Consider the following 17,317-nt stretch of genomic DNA (forward strand, 5'->3'; position numbering starts at 1 on the left):
TAGTCTCTCTCTCTCTCTCTCTCTCTCTCTCTCTCTCTCTCTCTCTCTCAAAATAAATAAACTTTAAAAATGTTAATGAAAAAGGGCCAAGATAAAATTTCTTTTTCCCCCTTTTTTGTCTATGAAGTTGCTGTTTATTTATTGTTTGTCCTGTTTGAAGTGTGTGTGAAACAGTGTTTTCCAACAATAAACTGGAATTTTATTTTGCTGAGTTGTTCTTACAAGAAAACAAAGCACAATTATTTTATGTATTGTATTTCTTAAACTGGATTCTATTACAAAATTGTATACTGTTATTTTGATGTATTCCTCATTAGTTGTAAGTATTTGTTTATTCGTGATGAAATCTTAAAACTTTTTTGGTATAGGAATTGAATGCAACTGTGTGTGTTGGGAGGGGGATATGTACACCCGATTTTTTTTTTTCAACGTTTTTTATTTATTTTTGGGACAGAGAGAGACAGAGCATGAACGGGGGAGGGGCAGAGAGAGAGGGAGACACAGAATCGGAAACAGGCTCCAGGCTCCGAGCCATCGGCCCAGAGCCTGACGCGGGGCTCGAACTCACGGACCGCGAGATCGTGACCTGGCTGAAGTCGGACGCTTAACCGACTGCGCCACCCAGGCGCCCCTACACCCGATTTTTTTTTTTTTCAACTTTTTTTTTTTTTTTTTTTTTTTATTATTTATTTTTGGGACAGAGAGACAGAGCATGAACGGGGGAGGGGCAGAGAGAGAGGGAGACACAGAATCGGAAACAGGCTCCAGGCTCCGAGCCATCAGCCCAGAGCCCGACGCGGGGCTCGAACTCACGGACCGCGAGATCGTGACCTGGCTGAAGTCGGACACTTAACCGACTGCGCCACCCAGGCGCCCCTACACCCGATTTTTAACATGTTCTACACAAGGGGACTGTGGGAACTTGTGAAGGTATGTACAGAATAGAAGCTAATAGATAACCGGTGTAAAAAGAAATTCCAGTTAAAAGTGTAAAAGGCATACCTACACCACTGTTATTTACATATGTGTGTTAAAAGATAGCTAAAAAATAATAATTATTATCACAAGGTAGTAGGCTTTCAGGTGTTTTTCACCTTATATTTTATGGCCTTCATTTGTTGACTTAAAATCTATTTTGTCTGGGGCACCTGGGTGGCTCAGTTGGTTGAACATCTGACTTTGGCTCAGGTCATGATCTCACGGTTTGTGAGTTTGAGCCCCGCGTTGGGCTCTGTGCTGACAGCTCAGAGCCTGGAGCCTGCTTCAGATTCTGTGTCTCCCTCTCGCTCTGCCTCTCCCCCGCTTGTGCTGTCTCTGTCTCCCCAAAATAAATAAACACTTAAAAAATGTTTTAAATAGCTATCTGTATTAAACTAACAACTGCCTAATTTCACTTGCAAAGAAATACTCAACACTTTCACCTTTCTCCCCTCACCTTGTTATTGATGTCATACATTGTGTCTTTTTATATTGTGCATCCATTAATATATTTTAATAGTTGCAGCTTTTTTATACTTCTTTTAACTTCTAAATTTTTTTTTCAACGTTTTTAATTTATTTTTGGGACAGAGAGAGACAGAGCATGAACGGGGGAGGGGCAGAGAGAGAGGGAGACACAGAATCGGAAACAGGCTCCAGGCTCGGAGCCATCAGGCCAGAGCCTGACGCGGGGCTCGAACTCACGGACCGCGAGATCGTGACCTGGCTGAAGTCGGACGCTCAACCGACTGCGCCACCCAGGCGCCCCACTTCTTTTAACTTCTAAACCATACAGTGATTTCTGCACCACCATCACAGTTTTATAGTATGCTGTATTTGTGAACTTACCAGTGAGCTTTATACTTTCATACGCTTTTTTAAAGTTTTATTTATTAAGCAATCTCTACACCCAATGTGGGGCTCGAACTCAGGACCCTGAAATCAAGAGTTGCAAGTTCTTCCAACTGAGCCAGCCAGGCACCCCTCATATGCTTTTTTTTTTTTTTTTTTTTAAGTAATCTATGCCCAACGTGGGGCTTGAACTCATGATGTAGAGATCGAGAGTTGCATGCTCCACCAGCTGAGCCAAACCAGGAACCCCTCGTATGCTTTTATGTTACTATTTAGCATCCTTTCATTTCAACTTGAAGGACTCTCTTCAGCATTCCTTGTAAGGCAGGTCTAGTGGTGATAAACTCCCTCAGCTTTTGCTTTTCTGGGAAAGTCTCTGCATCTCCTTCATTTGTGAAGGATGGTTTTGCCAGATATAGAAGTTCTTGGTTGGCATTTTTTTTTTCTTTCAGCATTTTGAATATATTATCCCACTCCCTTCTGGCCTGCAAGGCATCTGCTGAGAGCCTTATGGGGTTTCCCATATACATGACAAGCTGCTTGTCTCTTGCTGTTTTCAAAATACTCTTTGTCTTTGACTTTTGACAATTTGATTATATAGTCGACTCTTGAACAACATGGGCTTGAACTGTACAGGTCAACTTACACACAGATTTTTTTTTTTTACAAATGCAGTACAGTACTGTACATGTATTTTCTCTTCCTTATAATTTTCCTAATAACATTTTCTTTTCTCTAGTTTACTTCATTGTAAGAATACAGTATATAATACAGATAACATACAACATATATGTTAGTCACTATTTATGTTATCAGTAATGCTTCTGGTCAACAGTAGGCTATTAAGGTTAAAGGAAGTCAAAAGTTATACATGGAATTTCTTTTGACTGCATGTTGAAAAGATGGAGTCAGTGCCCCCAATTCCCACGTTGTTCAAGACTCAACCATAAAGTGTCTCTGTGGATTTCTTTGGATTCATCCTAGTTGAAGTCTACAGAGCTTCTTGATTCTAATATCCATTTCTTTTCCCCAACTTGGGAAGTTTTTAGCCATTATTTCTTTAAATAAGCTTTCTGCCCCCTTCTCTTTCCTTTCTTCTCTGGGACTCCCATAATGTATATATTGGTCCACTTTATGTCATTCCATAAGTCCTTAGGCTTTCTTCACTTTTTTTTTTCATTTTTCTTTTTATTTCTCTGAGTGTATAATTTTAATTGATCTATCTTTGAATTCATTGATTATTCTGCTTGATCAAGTCAGCTGTTGAACCCTTCTAGTCAATTTTTCAGCTCAGTTATTCTTTTGTCCTAAAATTTCTTTTTGATTCTTTTTTTAATAATTTCTGTCTCTTTGTTGATGTTCCTATTTTGTTCATGCATCATTTTCTTGAGCATGTAAAGCATCTTTATGATGGTTATTTTGAATTATTTTTAAGTTAGTCATATAACTGCATTTCTTTAGGACCAACTTCTGGGGGGTTATTTTGCTCCTGTGTTTAGGCCATGCTTATTTCTTTATATGTATCATAACTTTGTGTTAAGATCCATGCATTTCAAAAGACAACCACTTTCTCCCGTCTTTATGGACTGGCTTCATTTAGGAGAAGACCCTTACCAATAAGCCTGGTAAGAGATTCTGGAAGACTCTGAGACCTTTTTTAGGAGGGGTGCAACTTCTCTGGGCCTGTGTGTACAATTTCTCAGTTAGGTTTGCCGGTTTCTTTTATAGAAGTATGTAATCTCTTACTACCTCTGGTATAGGTTTGTGGGACTGCAAGTTGTCTCATTCTATAGCAACAAGCTTTCCTCTCTCCCTTGTTCTCAATGGCCAGGAGGCACCCCAAGTATGCTGACTCCCCATCTGTGCCCTAGTCAGGTAAAACAGATACCTGTCCCTCAGACAGCCTTCTGGATGGCATGGAGCTGGGTGCATGCTCCACCTTTCTCCCTCCCTTCCAAGGGAGAAGCCTCAGGTTATGCTCTTTCTCCTGATCAAACCAAAGCATACTGACTGCAGCAAGCTGTTCCCCACCTGTTTTTTTTTTTGTTGTTCTCAGCAGCCCTCAGGTATTCAAGCTATGCTGGTTCTGTAAGTGCTGTGGATGAAGCTAGACAGAAATGGGCAGCCCTCTGAAGAGTCAGAACACAGGATGCATGAGTGGTAGGCCTCCCTACCAAATAAGAGGCTTCAAATTGTGTATATACATATATATATATACACACATACACATATATAGTATATAATTATATAATATATAATTATACAATAACATGTTATAATATATCATATATACACACACATTTATATAATATATAATATAATTATACAATAACATGTTATACAATAATATCTATGTTATATATATATATAATAAATATAATATAATTATACAATAACAATGGTATACTACTTGGTGATCAAAAAGAATGAAATCTTGCCATTTGCAACAATGTGGATGAACTGGAGGGTATTAGGCTAAGCGAAATAAGTTAGAGAAAGCCAAATATCATATGATTTCACTCACATGGATTTTAAAAAACACAGCAGATGAACATGGGGAAGAGAAGGAAAAATAAGATAAAAACAGAGATGGAGGAAAACCATGAGATGCTTAAATACAGAAAACAAACAGGGTGGCTAGAGAGGAGGTGGGGGGGGGGATGAGCTAAATGGGTGATGGGCATTAAGGAGGGTACTTGTTGGGATGAGCACTGGGTGTTATATGTAAGTGACGAATCACTGGGCTCTACTCCTGAAATCAATACTACACTGTATGTTGGGGTGCCTGGGTGGCTCAGTCGGTTAATGTCCAACTTTGGCTCAGGTCATGATCTCACAGGTTGTGAGTTCGAGCCCCACGTCGGGCTCTGTGCTAACAGCTCAGAGCCTGGAGCCTGCTTCAGATTCTGTGTCTCCCCCTTCTCTGCCCCTCCCCTGTTTGTGCTCTCTCGCTCTCTCTCAATAATAAATAAACATTAAAAAAATACTACACTGTATGTTAACTAACTTGAATTTAAATAAATAAATTTAAAAATTTTTAAAAATCGGTGAAAGGAAAAAAAGAACTTATACAACTCAATACCAAAAGAACAAATAATCCAATTAAAATGTGGGCAGAAGACATGAACAGACATTTCTCCAAAGCAGACATACAGATGGTCAAAAGAAACATGAAAAGATGCTCAACATCACTAATCATCAGAGAATGCAAATCAAAACCACAAGGAGATATCACCTCACACCTCTCAGAATAGCTAAAATAAAAAATACAAGAAACAAGTGCGGGTGAGGATGTAGAGAAAAAGGAACTTTCGTACAATGTTGGTGGGAATGCAAACTGGTGCAACCACTGTGGAAACCAGTATGGAGATTCCTCAAAAAATTAAAAATAGAAATGTCATACAATCCAGTATTCCACTACTGGGTATTTATCCAAAGATATTGCGGCACCTGGGTGGCTCAGTCGGTGAAGCGTCCAACTTCGGTTCAGGTCATGTTCTCTCAGTTCGTGAGTTTGAGCCCCGCGTTGGGCTCTGTGCTGACAACGCAAAGCCTGGAGCCTGCTTTGAGTTCTGTGTCTCCCTCACTCCCTGGCCTCCCCTGCTCACTCTCTCTCTCTCTCTCTCTTTCTCTCTCTCAGAAATGAATAAACATTTAAAAAGGAATATTAAAACACCATTTCAACAAGACATATACACCACTATGTTTATTAATTACTTACAATAGCCAAATTACAGAAGCAACCCAAGTTTCCATGGATAGATAAATGGATAAAGAAGAGGTGGTATCTATATACATTGAAATATTACTTAGCCGTAAAAACCGTGGAACCTTGCCATTTCCAATGACGTGGATGGATGTCAAGTGAAATAAGTCAGTCAGAGAAAGACGGATACCATATGATCTCACTCGCCTGGGAAATTTAAGAAACAACACAAAGAAAAAAAGCAAACCAAAAAACACACTCAGCTATAGAAAACAAACTGATGGTTGCCAGAGGGGAGGGGAGTGGGGGGCTGGGTGAAATAAATGAGAGAGATTAAGAGTACACTTACCATAATGAGCACTGAGTTGTATGGATTTATTGAATCACTATATTGTACACATGAAACTAATATACCATTGTACGTTTAACTATACTGGAATTTAAAAAAAGACTCTAGAGAGAGTAACATCTGAATTTTTACTTTCAGAATTGATACGGTGAATTATATTAACAGACTTTGTAATGTTCATGCTTTGGTTTCTAGATTAATCTTTTCTCGATTATGTTGATGGATGTGGTAAATTGACCCTCAGGATCAATCCACTGTGTTCTCAGTGTGCCTTCCTGAACTGAGGAAGCTGTAATGCTAAAAAATATAAACTCCCAGTTCCTTTTTGGCTAGGTTAGTGGGAGTGGACTAGGTTTTAAAAATTCTCTTAAATTTTTCTTTAAATCCAAATAAAATTTAAGTTCTCTTAACACTTGGCTGATGTTTGGAAGATAGAAGTGAGACAGATGCTATTTTCCTGCTGATTGCTCTGTCAGGCAAGGTTGTGGAGATAATGATCTTATTTACAGAAGGTTATATCCCCAATTATTAGCTACTAAAATGTTAAAAGTCCGATGAGGTGTCAGTGGCAAAGGTTTCTAATGCCCAGATTTAGCTATGGTGTTGGATCTTGAACATGACAGTTCCGGTGGTACCCTCATGACATCCCCCCCTCCTGTCTGTGACAGCAATCGACTGCAGAAATACAATTTCCAGTTTGGCCATCTTTTACTTCCTGAAAGTCCTGTCTAGATCTCTTTTCTCTAGTACATTCGATGATTTTGTAAGCCTGTGTTTATTTTCTTAAATTTCTTTACACTTTAAATTGGTAGGGTAAATGCAGATTCCAGTATTTGAACTTTGACATCAGCTTCCAGAAAGCATTGTAGATAATGGATGACAAAAATGGGCCCGCAGGATGGGAAATCAGAGATGGCTGAGTTTGACGGAAGTCAGGATCGCGATATCAGTACAAAATACTCAGTTCCCACAGCCCAGCTGTACAACAGTTAACAGAATGAAGTAACTATTCAAAAAAAGGCTTTCACACAATGAAAGCCAAACGACAAACTCTTAAGCATGGCCTGTATAGCTTATAATCTCCTTCATGATCTGCCCCCGTCACTTTTCTGATCCCACCTTTTACCATTCTCCATATTACCTAGTATATTTCTTTTTAAAAAAATGTTTAAACATTTATTTAAGGAGTATTAATTTCCTTGCAGAAAACAGAATTCCTGCCAATTACACAGTATTCTAATATGACAAAAAATGTATTTGTACACATAAACCTTGTTCAACAAAGATGTTCTCTTTGTAGGTCCAAACTCAAGAACAGGCCTAAACTGGCTTTTATTATGTTCATTTATTATGGGTAGATTTCCCATTTTACAAGCAAACCTCTATTTATGGGAAGAGCTTCAGGGTTTCAGAAAGTCTTTAGCATATATTTCCTGATCCCAGGGGCACAGATTTCCCCTGTTGTCCATCAAATGACACCCACTTGCAACTGCAGGGCATTCTTCTACTCCAGAGTTAAATACATAACAAATAGATGAGAAAACTACAAAACAAACAGAGCTAAATACATATAAAGACATAATGCATACAGAATAATCCCCTGGTAACCATATATGCCCTCCAACCTTATCAAACCGTAATTTGCTTACTGTTCCTCAAATAAAATATCCTAATCCCTATCTCTTTACCATTACCTTCCTCCCCCCGCCTTTTTTTCCCCTCCCAGTTTCCTTCACCTGGAATTGTATATAAACTTCTATCCAAATACCACCATTTCAAGGACCAGGCAAAGTCTGATCTCACCACTAAAGGACAAAGTCTTCCCTGACTGTCCTACCCTATGGTAATCTGACCCTCTTTAATCTTTTTTTTTTTTTAAGGACCCCTGGTTTCTTTTATTCTGAATTGCTTAACACATCCTCAACAAACAAATGCAAAATGTAACAACAACACAACTAAAAAACCCAGATCAAACATGAGATAAGAGGAAAAATGCAGTATCTATGGGTAACACACAAGTAGGAGACAGAGAATGCCCCAATTACATTATCTACAACCAGGTAAGGAAACGCTAATCTTTGAATGGACTCTGGAGTCCACATCTGATTGGTGAGTCAGGAAGATTGTGACTTAGATTTAAGTGCTAATGTCATTCCATTGCTACTTCATGACCTCCTTACAATCTAGGTCATTCTCTGACATTATATCTTTGAATATTGTGACCCTCTTTAATCCTTAAAGAGCATGTGGCTGTAATATTTTTTCTGCCTAATACTGTTAATTAGCTTTTCACAAGTTTTTTACTTATCTTGCAATTAGACTGTAAGCTCCTTTTTTTTTTATTAAATATAATTTATTGTCAGATTGGTTTCCATACAACACCCAGTGCTCATCCCAAGATTGTAAGCTCCTTAAATGCAGATTCCTATATTTTGTTTTCCTTATTTTCCTCATGCATCGAAATAGTAGATACTCTACATGTCCCAGTTTTGAAAAGTAACATGGTCAATCCAAACATGACCCAACACGTTCATTTAGTGTTCTTTAATGGATTTTGCTAGAAGCGCGTTCATACACTTTTTGTATACACATAGATTTTCTGCCAGTCCAATATATTTTTTTGAGGTTTTTATATAGCAGAATTCATCAGCTTACTCTGTGTCCCAGCCACGAGACTGCAGTTGTTCATCCTGTGGAAACTCAACTTCAATGTCATAAACAAAATTTGAATCATCCTTCTTCTAGCTTTTCTCAGAAAGCTCATATATGATGCTCTTTCTTTGTTTGTTTTCACATGTTTAGTTATTTTTGAGAGAGAGAGACAGAACACGAGCAAGGGAGGGGCAGAGAGAGAGGGAGACACAGAATCTGAAGCAGGCTCCAGGCTCTGGGCTGTCAGCACAGATGTGGGGCTCAAACTCACGAACCACGAGATAATGACCTGAGCCGAAGTCGGATATTGAACCAACTGAGCCACCCAGGTGCCCCATGATTCTCTTTCTTTGGCAAGTCTCTTGCCATCTACTTTGTTCAAGTCTTCCTCAGGATCAAGGGTTGTTTCCCATTGAATTTGTTCCACTTTTTTTTTTTTTTTTTTTGCCAGACTTTGCCCCCACAAGTGACCTTGAAAAAACGGAATAACTTCTCTAGCTGCCCCAGGGACGCTTGTTCCAGGTAACTCTTGTGTCATGGATTATTCTGTAATTGTTCAGCAGTTCTGTTGCAATCTGAACACTTTGAAAAGTTTCAGACTAGCATGACACGTTGGCAACTTTTCCCCTTTATCTCATTCTCATAGAGGAAGATAATAGCTGGAGTCTGGAACCTAATTCCACATCTCTTGGCAATGCACATCCTTCTCACATACACTTCAGGGTAAATCAGAGGAAATCTGATGAAAAGGTGTTAGTCCTTAGTGACTTCCCGCTGGAAGTGGAGAGGGAGACAGGGAACTCCTGATCCCGCTCACAGGACTGCCCCTGGGAGTCGGGCATACCTAATATATTTCCATAATATTTGCCAGTGTATCATTTAGAGATTCATTTGACGGAAAAGCAAACAAACCCTCCACACTAGCTTAAATACATCTATTTTGATCAAATAAATCATCAGTGTTTATACATTACGACTATTAACCGCTGAGCTATGTGAGGTTTCATGTTAAATTTGTATTCTCATACCAATTTTAACTTCCCCAAATTAGAATTCATGTGTTTTAATATACTTGGCTTCTCCGTGTACAAACTCTTTATTCATTCCCAAATTTTCAGTGGAACCCATCAGGAATTCTATCAGTTTAATTTTCTTCTTTAGTACATTCCTCTGCCACCAACTGGACTATGTAATCTCTAGACTGGCTATACAGCTGTCAACCTAGGCTTTCCTTTCTCTACCACTGAACAGATCTCATTATCTCATATCGTTGAATCTCCAGTTTCTAGGGATCCATATTTTCTTCTTTTTCCCTTACTTTCTTTTTTTTTTTAATTGTTTAATGTTTATTTCTTTTTTTTTTTAAATTTTTTTCCAACGTTTTTTATTTATTTTTGGGACAGAGAGAGACAGAGCATGAACGGGGGAGGGTCAGAGAGAGGGAGTCACAGAATCGGAAACAGGCTCCAGGCTCCGAGCCATCAGCCCAGAGCCCGACGCGGGGCTGGAACTCACAGACCGCGAGATCGTGACCTGGCTGAAGTCGGACGCTTAACCGACTGTGCCACCCAGGCGCCCCTGTTTATTTCTTTTTGAGAGACAGAGACACAGAGCATGAGTGGGGGAGGGACAGAGAGAGAGAGGGAGACACAGAATCTGAAGCAGGCTCCAGGCTCTGAGCTGTCAGCACAGAGCCCGATGAGAGGCTTGAACCCACACACCACGAGATCATGACCTGAGCCGAGGTCAGACGCTTAACCCCCTGAGCCACCCAGGCGCCCCCTTTTTCACTTACTTTCTTTACAGAGTTTGGCCTTCAGTAATTCCTGGGAAAGCATTAATAGAGTATTTTGAGACCTTGCCTTCCTGAAAATACCTTTATTTTTTTTAAAAATTAAAAAAAAATTCTAACATTTATTTATTTTTGAGACCAAGAGAGACAGAGGATGAACGGGGAAGGGTCAGAGAGAGAGAGGGAGACACAGAATCTGACCAGGCTCTGAGCTGTCAGTACAGAGCCCGACATGGGGCTCGAACTCATGGACCATGAGATCATGACCTAAGCCAAAGTCGAACGTTTAACCGACTGAGCCACCCAGGCGCCCCTGAAAACACCTTTTTTTTATATCATCCCTGAGTTTAGTTTGACAGGCATCCAGGGCGCTTGGGTGGCTCAGTCGGCTGAGTGTAGGACTTCAACCCAGATCATAATCCCTCGGTTTGTGCGTTGCAGCCCCATGTCAGGCTCTGTGCTGACAGCTCAGAGCCTGGAGCCTGGTTCGAATTCTGTCTCCCTCTCTCTCTGCCCTTCCCCTGCTTGTGCTCTCTCTCTCTCTAAAAAATAAACATTAAAAAAATTTAGTTTGAGGGGCACCTGGGTGGCTCAGTTGGTTAAGCGTCCTACTTCAGCTCAGGCCATGATCTGGCAGTTTGTGAGTCCGAGCCCCGTATTTGGTTCTGTGCTGGCAGCTCAGAGCCTGGAGCCTGCTTTGGATTCTGTGTCTCCTCCTCTTTCTGCCCCTCCCACGCTCATGCTCTGTCTCTCTCTGTCTCTCAATAATAAATAAACGTTAAAAAAATTTTTTTTTTAATTTAGTTTGACAGGTATCCAATTTGAGTTTGTAAATCATTATCTCAGAAGTTTGACAGCATTGTTCCATCACATCCCAGTTTTCAATGTTGCTCTTTAGAAACCTGAGGCCATTTTGATATTCCTCCCTTTGGATATGACCAGTCGTTTGCTCTCCAGGATCTTTAGGAAGTTGTTATTTCTCTCCAATACTTTTTTCTCATCCAAGTTTTTATTCAAATTCCAGTTAGTTCACATACAGTGCAAGATTAGTTTGAGGTGTAGAAGCTAGTGATTCATCACTCATATATAATACCCAGTGTTCATCACAAGTGCCCTCCTTAATACCCATCCCCCATTTAACCCATCCCCAGTCCACTGCCCCCCCAAGCAAACCATCAATTTGTTCTCTATAGTTACAAGTCTGTTTCTTGCTTTGCCTCTCTTTATTTCCCCCCAATATTCATTTGTTTCTTAAATTCCACATAAGTGAAATACATACAATGGAATATTACTCAGCCATAAAAAAGAATGAAAGCTTGCCACTTGCAATGCCATGGATGGAACTATAGAATATTAGTCTCTCCAATATTTTAAAATTTAGATATGGGCTTATTTTGATCCATTTCCCATTAAACAAATAGGCCTCGTTAGTCTGTTAATGGATGTGACAAACCATCTTGTAGAATTTCTTTGATGTTATTCTCCTCTCCACATTTACATTTCTTTCTCCCAGCGCTATTATTCATCCAGTAAAGTTTTGCTGTTTTTCTAATGTTTCCAGTGTTCTTTCCCCTTCTTCCAATTTCCTAGAGGTTGCTTCATATTACCTTCCAACCCCTCTGCCTGAGTACTTTCTTCTGTCATGGTCCTGATTCCCAAAAGCTCATTTTAGTCTTCTATCATTCATTTTAATAGCATCCTATCCTTGCTTCATGCATGCAGTGGAATTTCATATCTCATCAATGATATTACTTACAAATTGCAGGACTTCAGTCTACTTCCTTAATATGCTTTGTTTTTCCCATGTTACTTCCCCCCCCCCCCCCCATCCCTGTGTTTTTCTATCAAGGTAGAATGTTTCTTCAAACGGCTGCTGGCCTTTGGCTGATTCATATTAAAAGATGAGGCCTTTAAAAGCGAATTCAGATCATGTGTGGTAGGGCACAAAGAGTATCCAGTGGGTCTCCTATTAAGGTTATTATATAGGTCCTGCCATGTCATTAGGGTGAAGCCAAGTGTCAATATAAGTGAGCCCATTTTTCTTGGGTTATGCAGTTTCTGCAGAGAATAGAACATATTTTGCTACATTGGAAGGCAATATTCAACAAGAAAATAAATGCATTTAGAAAATTAAATCACGAGACAAATCTCACATTGAAACATAACCAGGATATATTTTAAATGAGTCCACAGTTAGACTCACAGTTGCCGAATATTTTGTACTCAAAAAAATTGTGGAATGAAGGGTAGCTGTTTGTAAACGGACTATTTGGAGATTTTTGTCTTACAACTGACAAAGCCTTTAATTTCATGGCTGATGAGCACATAGGGGCTGGAAGCTGGAAAACAAGCAGAAAGGAATGTACCGATGTTCACCAGCTGCAGGCTTGGGTTGACAAAACAAGTAATATAGAGTGATAAGAGGGAGGACAGAAAGTAAAAGGAAACAAACAAGCTCACTAGAAGCAGGACAGTAAAAGTGGCAGTGGTCTCTCGGGAGGCTCTGGGAGAGAGACTGGTGTGGTGAAGGTATTGGACTCTCTGCTTATGTCTTTGCAGGAAGAGCACTATGGAGACACTGGCCCAACCCATGGGTCCCAAACACAAAATATCAAGGAAGGTAAACAGGAATGCACAGAGTGAGCTTATGAATGAATTGGACCCTTTGACAGAACACAATCCAAAATCCCTTTTTGTAATGTTTCTAGTACTCTCTGGGTGAGTCACTTTCACTGGCACGACAATATTTATCAGGAGATGAAGAATCCAACAGAGGCAACAGGAGGGTTGAACAAACTTAGGAGCTCTCAGTTTGAGTTCTGCCCACCTGGGATTGTTAAGACTAATAGTAATAGCCTGGAAGCCACTCAAAAGGCAGGTGGTGCAGAGAGAAACCCCTCGGGCCACCCTGTGCGTATAAAAGACAATCTTACACATAGCTTCTCCCAGGAAATTGTCCAAACAAAAAGCAGCCAGGGTCTGAGGGATTCCCCTAGAGAAAAGGATCAGAAAGTTGGCTAAGGCCAAATGGTTGAGAATCAGGTCTGTACGTCTCTGAGCGTGTTTAGTGAACAAAGTCAACAAATAGAAATAAAGGAGTAAGGAATTCCCTAGGAGCCCAGTTCCAGTCTGGAAGAGAAAGAGAATCCCCACTACAAACTCACAAGAAGCCATAATGTCAATGCCCAGAAGGAGCTTGTTTTATTCAAAGCCAGATGATCTAGAGAGAAATAATATGTGCATTATTTTCTTTAGCATGGCAAATTCATTATTAACAAATTTCACCTTTACTCCTCTTTGCAAAATCCTACTTCATTTTATTGGATGTACAAATATTGAGTCGAACTACTCTGAAAGAGGAATCTAGTTCTCTTCCAAGAGTATATGATTTGCTAGCATTTCATTTAGGGTATGTGGATGCACATTTATGAATGACAGTTTTCTAAACATAGGCTACACAAGGGTAGGAAATGGTAAGTTTATGGTCCCAATATTTCACTTCCTTTTCCCACTCTGTAGTTTAAATATTTTAGATTCTCTGCCAACTTTTACATGATCTGAAAGTTTTTGTTTCTTTTTAAAAATTAGAAAATGCTGGGGCGCCTGGGTGCTCAGTCGGTGAAGCATCCGACTTTGGCTCAGGTCATGATCTCACAGTCCATGAGTTCGAGCCCTGCGTCAGCTCTGTGTTGACAGCTCAGAGCCTGTAGCCTGCTTCAGATTCTGTGTCTCCCTCTCTCTGACCCTCCCCCATTCATGCTCTGTCTCTCTCTGTCTCAAAAATAAATAAACATTAAAAAAATTTTTTTTAATTAGAAAATTCTATGGTGTGACCACTGTTCTCCCATAATAAATGGTTGATGGAGCCAGGTAATGTCAACTCCATTGACTAGGGCAGGCACCCCCTAATTCATAACAGCCTTCGTGAAACCAGGTTTATCCGTTCATGTTAATGGCTCAACCCTGTAAGGTTTAAACTGACAGTTGTCTCTTTATACATAAAAAGCTTTGGGAAATATAAGGACACAAGATGGATTTTAACAGACTTCTCTGTGAGAATGCCACTCAGTTCACAAAAATAGGTAAAATATAGAGGATATGAATAACGTCGTCAGGCTGCCTGATTTAACAGATTTTATGGAATAATTTTAAACTGAAAAAAAAAACATTTTTTTTTATTTTTTTTCAACGTTTTTTATTTATTTTTGGGACAGAGAGAGACAGAGCATGAACGGGGGAGGGGCAGAGAGAGAGGGAGACACAGAATCGGAAACAGGCTCCAGGCTCCGAGCCATCAGCCCAGAGCCCGACGCGGGGCTCGAACTCACGGACCGCGAGATCGTGACCTGGCTGAAGTCGGACGCTTAACCGACTGCGCCACCCAGGCGCCCCAAAACATTTTAAAATTAAACTATGCATTCTCCTAATTTTACTGAAGACATTAGAAGGAAGACAGCACTAAAGATAATATAATGAACAGAAATAAAAATAACTATAATTGACAAAAATATAAAAGATATATAAATGAGTCTAACATTGGTAAATATGGTCAAGACAAAAGGGAAAAAACTAACAACTTTATAATGGTAGAAGAATATTACAGTAGATATAGATAGGGTTTAAACATCATAAGAGAATATTACATGCACAAGCTTTAGAAACATTTTTGTTGATGGATGCAGAAGAAGGAAATAATTTTGGAGAGCTTTGATATTCTGCACTTGCTTCTCCCTTATATCATAGAGGATATTTCTTGATCCCTATCCGTAGCACTAGATAGCCATATCTCAGGTGGCATGACATTGGAGGGGGTTATCCAGGAAGGTTAAAAGTCTTGCTGAATTGAGAAAATGATGACATCAGATGTAGGATAATCAGCTCTCCCCAGACGCTCTCTTCTTTCTCCACCAAAACCCAGAAAGGCAGATTATGGAAGAAATCTCCCCCATAAAGTTCTGCTCCCTTGTTAGTGTTTAAAGTGGAGTCCCTGGCCAGAGAAGTTTTCTAGAGGAGTTGTAAACAGCACTCCAGCTGGTCTTAAGGGTTAACTGCCTTCAAGTTAACACACAGCTTATTTGCTGACCTAAGTCCTTTGATCCATAGCAGACAGATAACTGGCCTTGAGGAGAGAAGGACCAGAATTTTCCTGTGCTACAGAGGTCAGCAAATCTGTTTGAAGCCACCTCAATTTATAATTAGCCTAGCAATTTTTTTTTCTTTTAGTAAAATGCTCTTCTTTTTTTTAGGTCACACAAATGATTTTCCTGACTTCCCTTTGTGTAGCTGTGGACCTTGCCCTCCTTTGCAGAAAGAACAGAGTCCTGCACATCACAGAACAGAAACTGGAGCCCCTCGTACAACCCATGAGCACAGAGGTGATATTTGTCGCTGGCACCATTGACTCCACATGTAATCAAGAAATGTTACAGGGGTGCCTGGCTGGCACAGTCAGTGGAGTATGCGACTCTTGATCTCAGGGTTGTGAGTTTGAGCCCCATGTTGGATGTAGAGGTTACTTTGAAATAAAATAGAAAGAAGAAAGAAAGAAAGAAAGAAAGAAAGAAAGAAAGAAAGAAAGAAAGAAAGGTTACAGACTATTTCACTGCCTTTACTCATCCCTAAACCTCTTTAAAATACACTGGGCCAGGGGCGCCTGGGTGGCTCAGTTGGTTGAGCATTGACTTCAACTCAGGTCATGATCTCATGTTTGAAGAGTTCCAGCCCTGCATCGGGCTGTGTGCTGACAGCTCAGAGCCTGGAGCCTGCTTTGGATTCTGTGTCTCCCTCTCTCTCTTCCCCTCCCCCACTCATGTTCTGTCTCTCTCTGTCTCAAAAATAAAATAAACATTTAAAAAAATTAAAAAAACAAAACAAAACAAAGCCCTGGGCCAAGCAGAAATCTTGGACAAGTGCTCAGCTTCTCCCCAGATGTACGGCCTCCTGAATAAAGCTGAGATTCCTTTCTGATCTAAACTGTCTCTTGAGTATTGGCCTTTCAAGCAACTGGGCAACCGAACTTGGGGTTCAGTGCAGGGTTTTTAAAAAAAATTTTTTAATGTTTATTTTTGAGAGAGAGAGAAAGACAGAGTGTGAGCAGGGGGAAGGGGAGAGAGAGCGAGAGAGGAAGACACAGAATCCGAAGCAGGCTCCAGGCTCCAAGCTGTCAGCACAGAGTCCGATTCGGGGCTCTAACCCATGAACTGCGAGATTGTGACCTGAGCTGAAGTTAGAGGCTCAACTGACTGAGCCACCCAGGCGCCCCTGGGGTTCAGTGCAGGATTAGTGGTTCCGTGGAACCTGGGGCTTTCTGACCTACAGCTCTTCCCCTCTCCTCTCCTTACACTGAGCAAGGGCACCAAGAGCCTTGTGACTTTTCCACAAGAGACAGATTACCAGGCAGGGATGGAAAATGCATGCTCCCAGACTCAAAAGAGAGTTAAGAGAGGGAAGGACATTTCTCTAATAATAAGATTTCATATATTTTTGAGTTTTCAGACCATGTTAATGTTCTACATTTTCCAAAAATAAAATATGAAACCACCAAGGACAGGTGCCTGGGTGGCTCAGTCAGTTAAACGCCTGACTTCAGCTCAGGTCATGATCTCGCAGTCCGTGAGGTCAAGCCCCGCGACCAGCTCTGTGCTGACAGCTCAGAGCCTGGAGCCTGCTTCAGGTTCTGTGTCTCCCTCTCTCTCTGTCGCTCACCTGCTTTCTCTCTCTCTCTCTCTCTCTCTCTCTCTCTCAATAACAAATAAACATTAAAAAAAAACACCCAGCAAAGAAAAAAGAACACGGACATCCAAATATTTAGGATCCAGGCTTCCTTTGTCAAAAAAGAGTACTATATATAAGGGCAACAAAGGACTGCTAGCTATTTTCCCTTTAATGAGTCAGTCGTTAAAGGGAAAATAGCAGGAAGTCATATACTCAGACAGAAAAGGCAGACCTAAAGCCCTTCTTTAGGCAGTGGCCTCTAGCCGGGTGGGGA

General features: G+C 40.4%; 1 protein-coding gene and 1 pseudogene across 1 annotated transcript; both read right to left on the reverse strand.

Annotated features, from left to right (window-relative positions):
- Positions 1–8,419: 8,419 nt before the first annotated feature.
- Positions 8,420–9,239, reverse strand: LOC131500167 (centrosomal protein of 19 kDa-like; annotated as a pseudogene).
- A 3,355-nt stretch (positions 9,240–12,594) lies between these two features.
- LOC131498911 (vomeronasal type-1 receptor 1-like) lies at positions 12,595–13,503 on the reverse strand. Its single transcript, XM_058706433.1, has one exon. It carries the CDS (start codon positions 13,501–13,503, stop codon positions 12,595–12,597), a length of 909 nt encoding a protein of 302 aa, XP_058562416.1.
- Between the last annotated feature and the right edge of the window lie 3,814 nt (positions 13,504–17,317).

The sequence above is a fragment of the Neofelis nebulosa genome, chromosome 17 (assembly GCF_028018385.1).
Source record: "Neofelis nebulosa isolate mNeoNeb1 chromosome 17, mNeoNeb1.pri, whole genome shotgun sequence".
In the NCBI taxonomy this organism is placed as follows: Eukaryota; Metazoa; Chordata; class Mammalia; order Carnivora; family Felidae; genus Neofelis; species Neofelis nebulosa.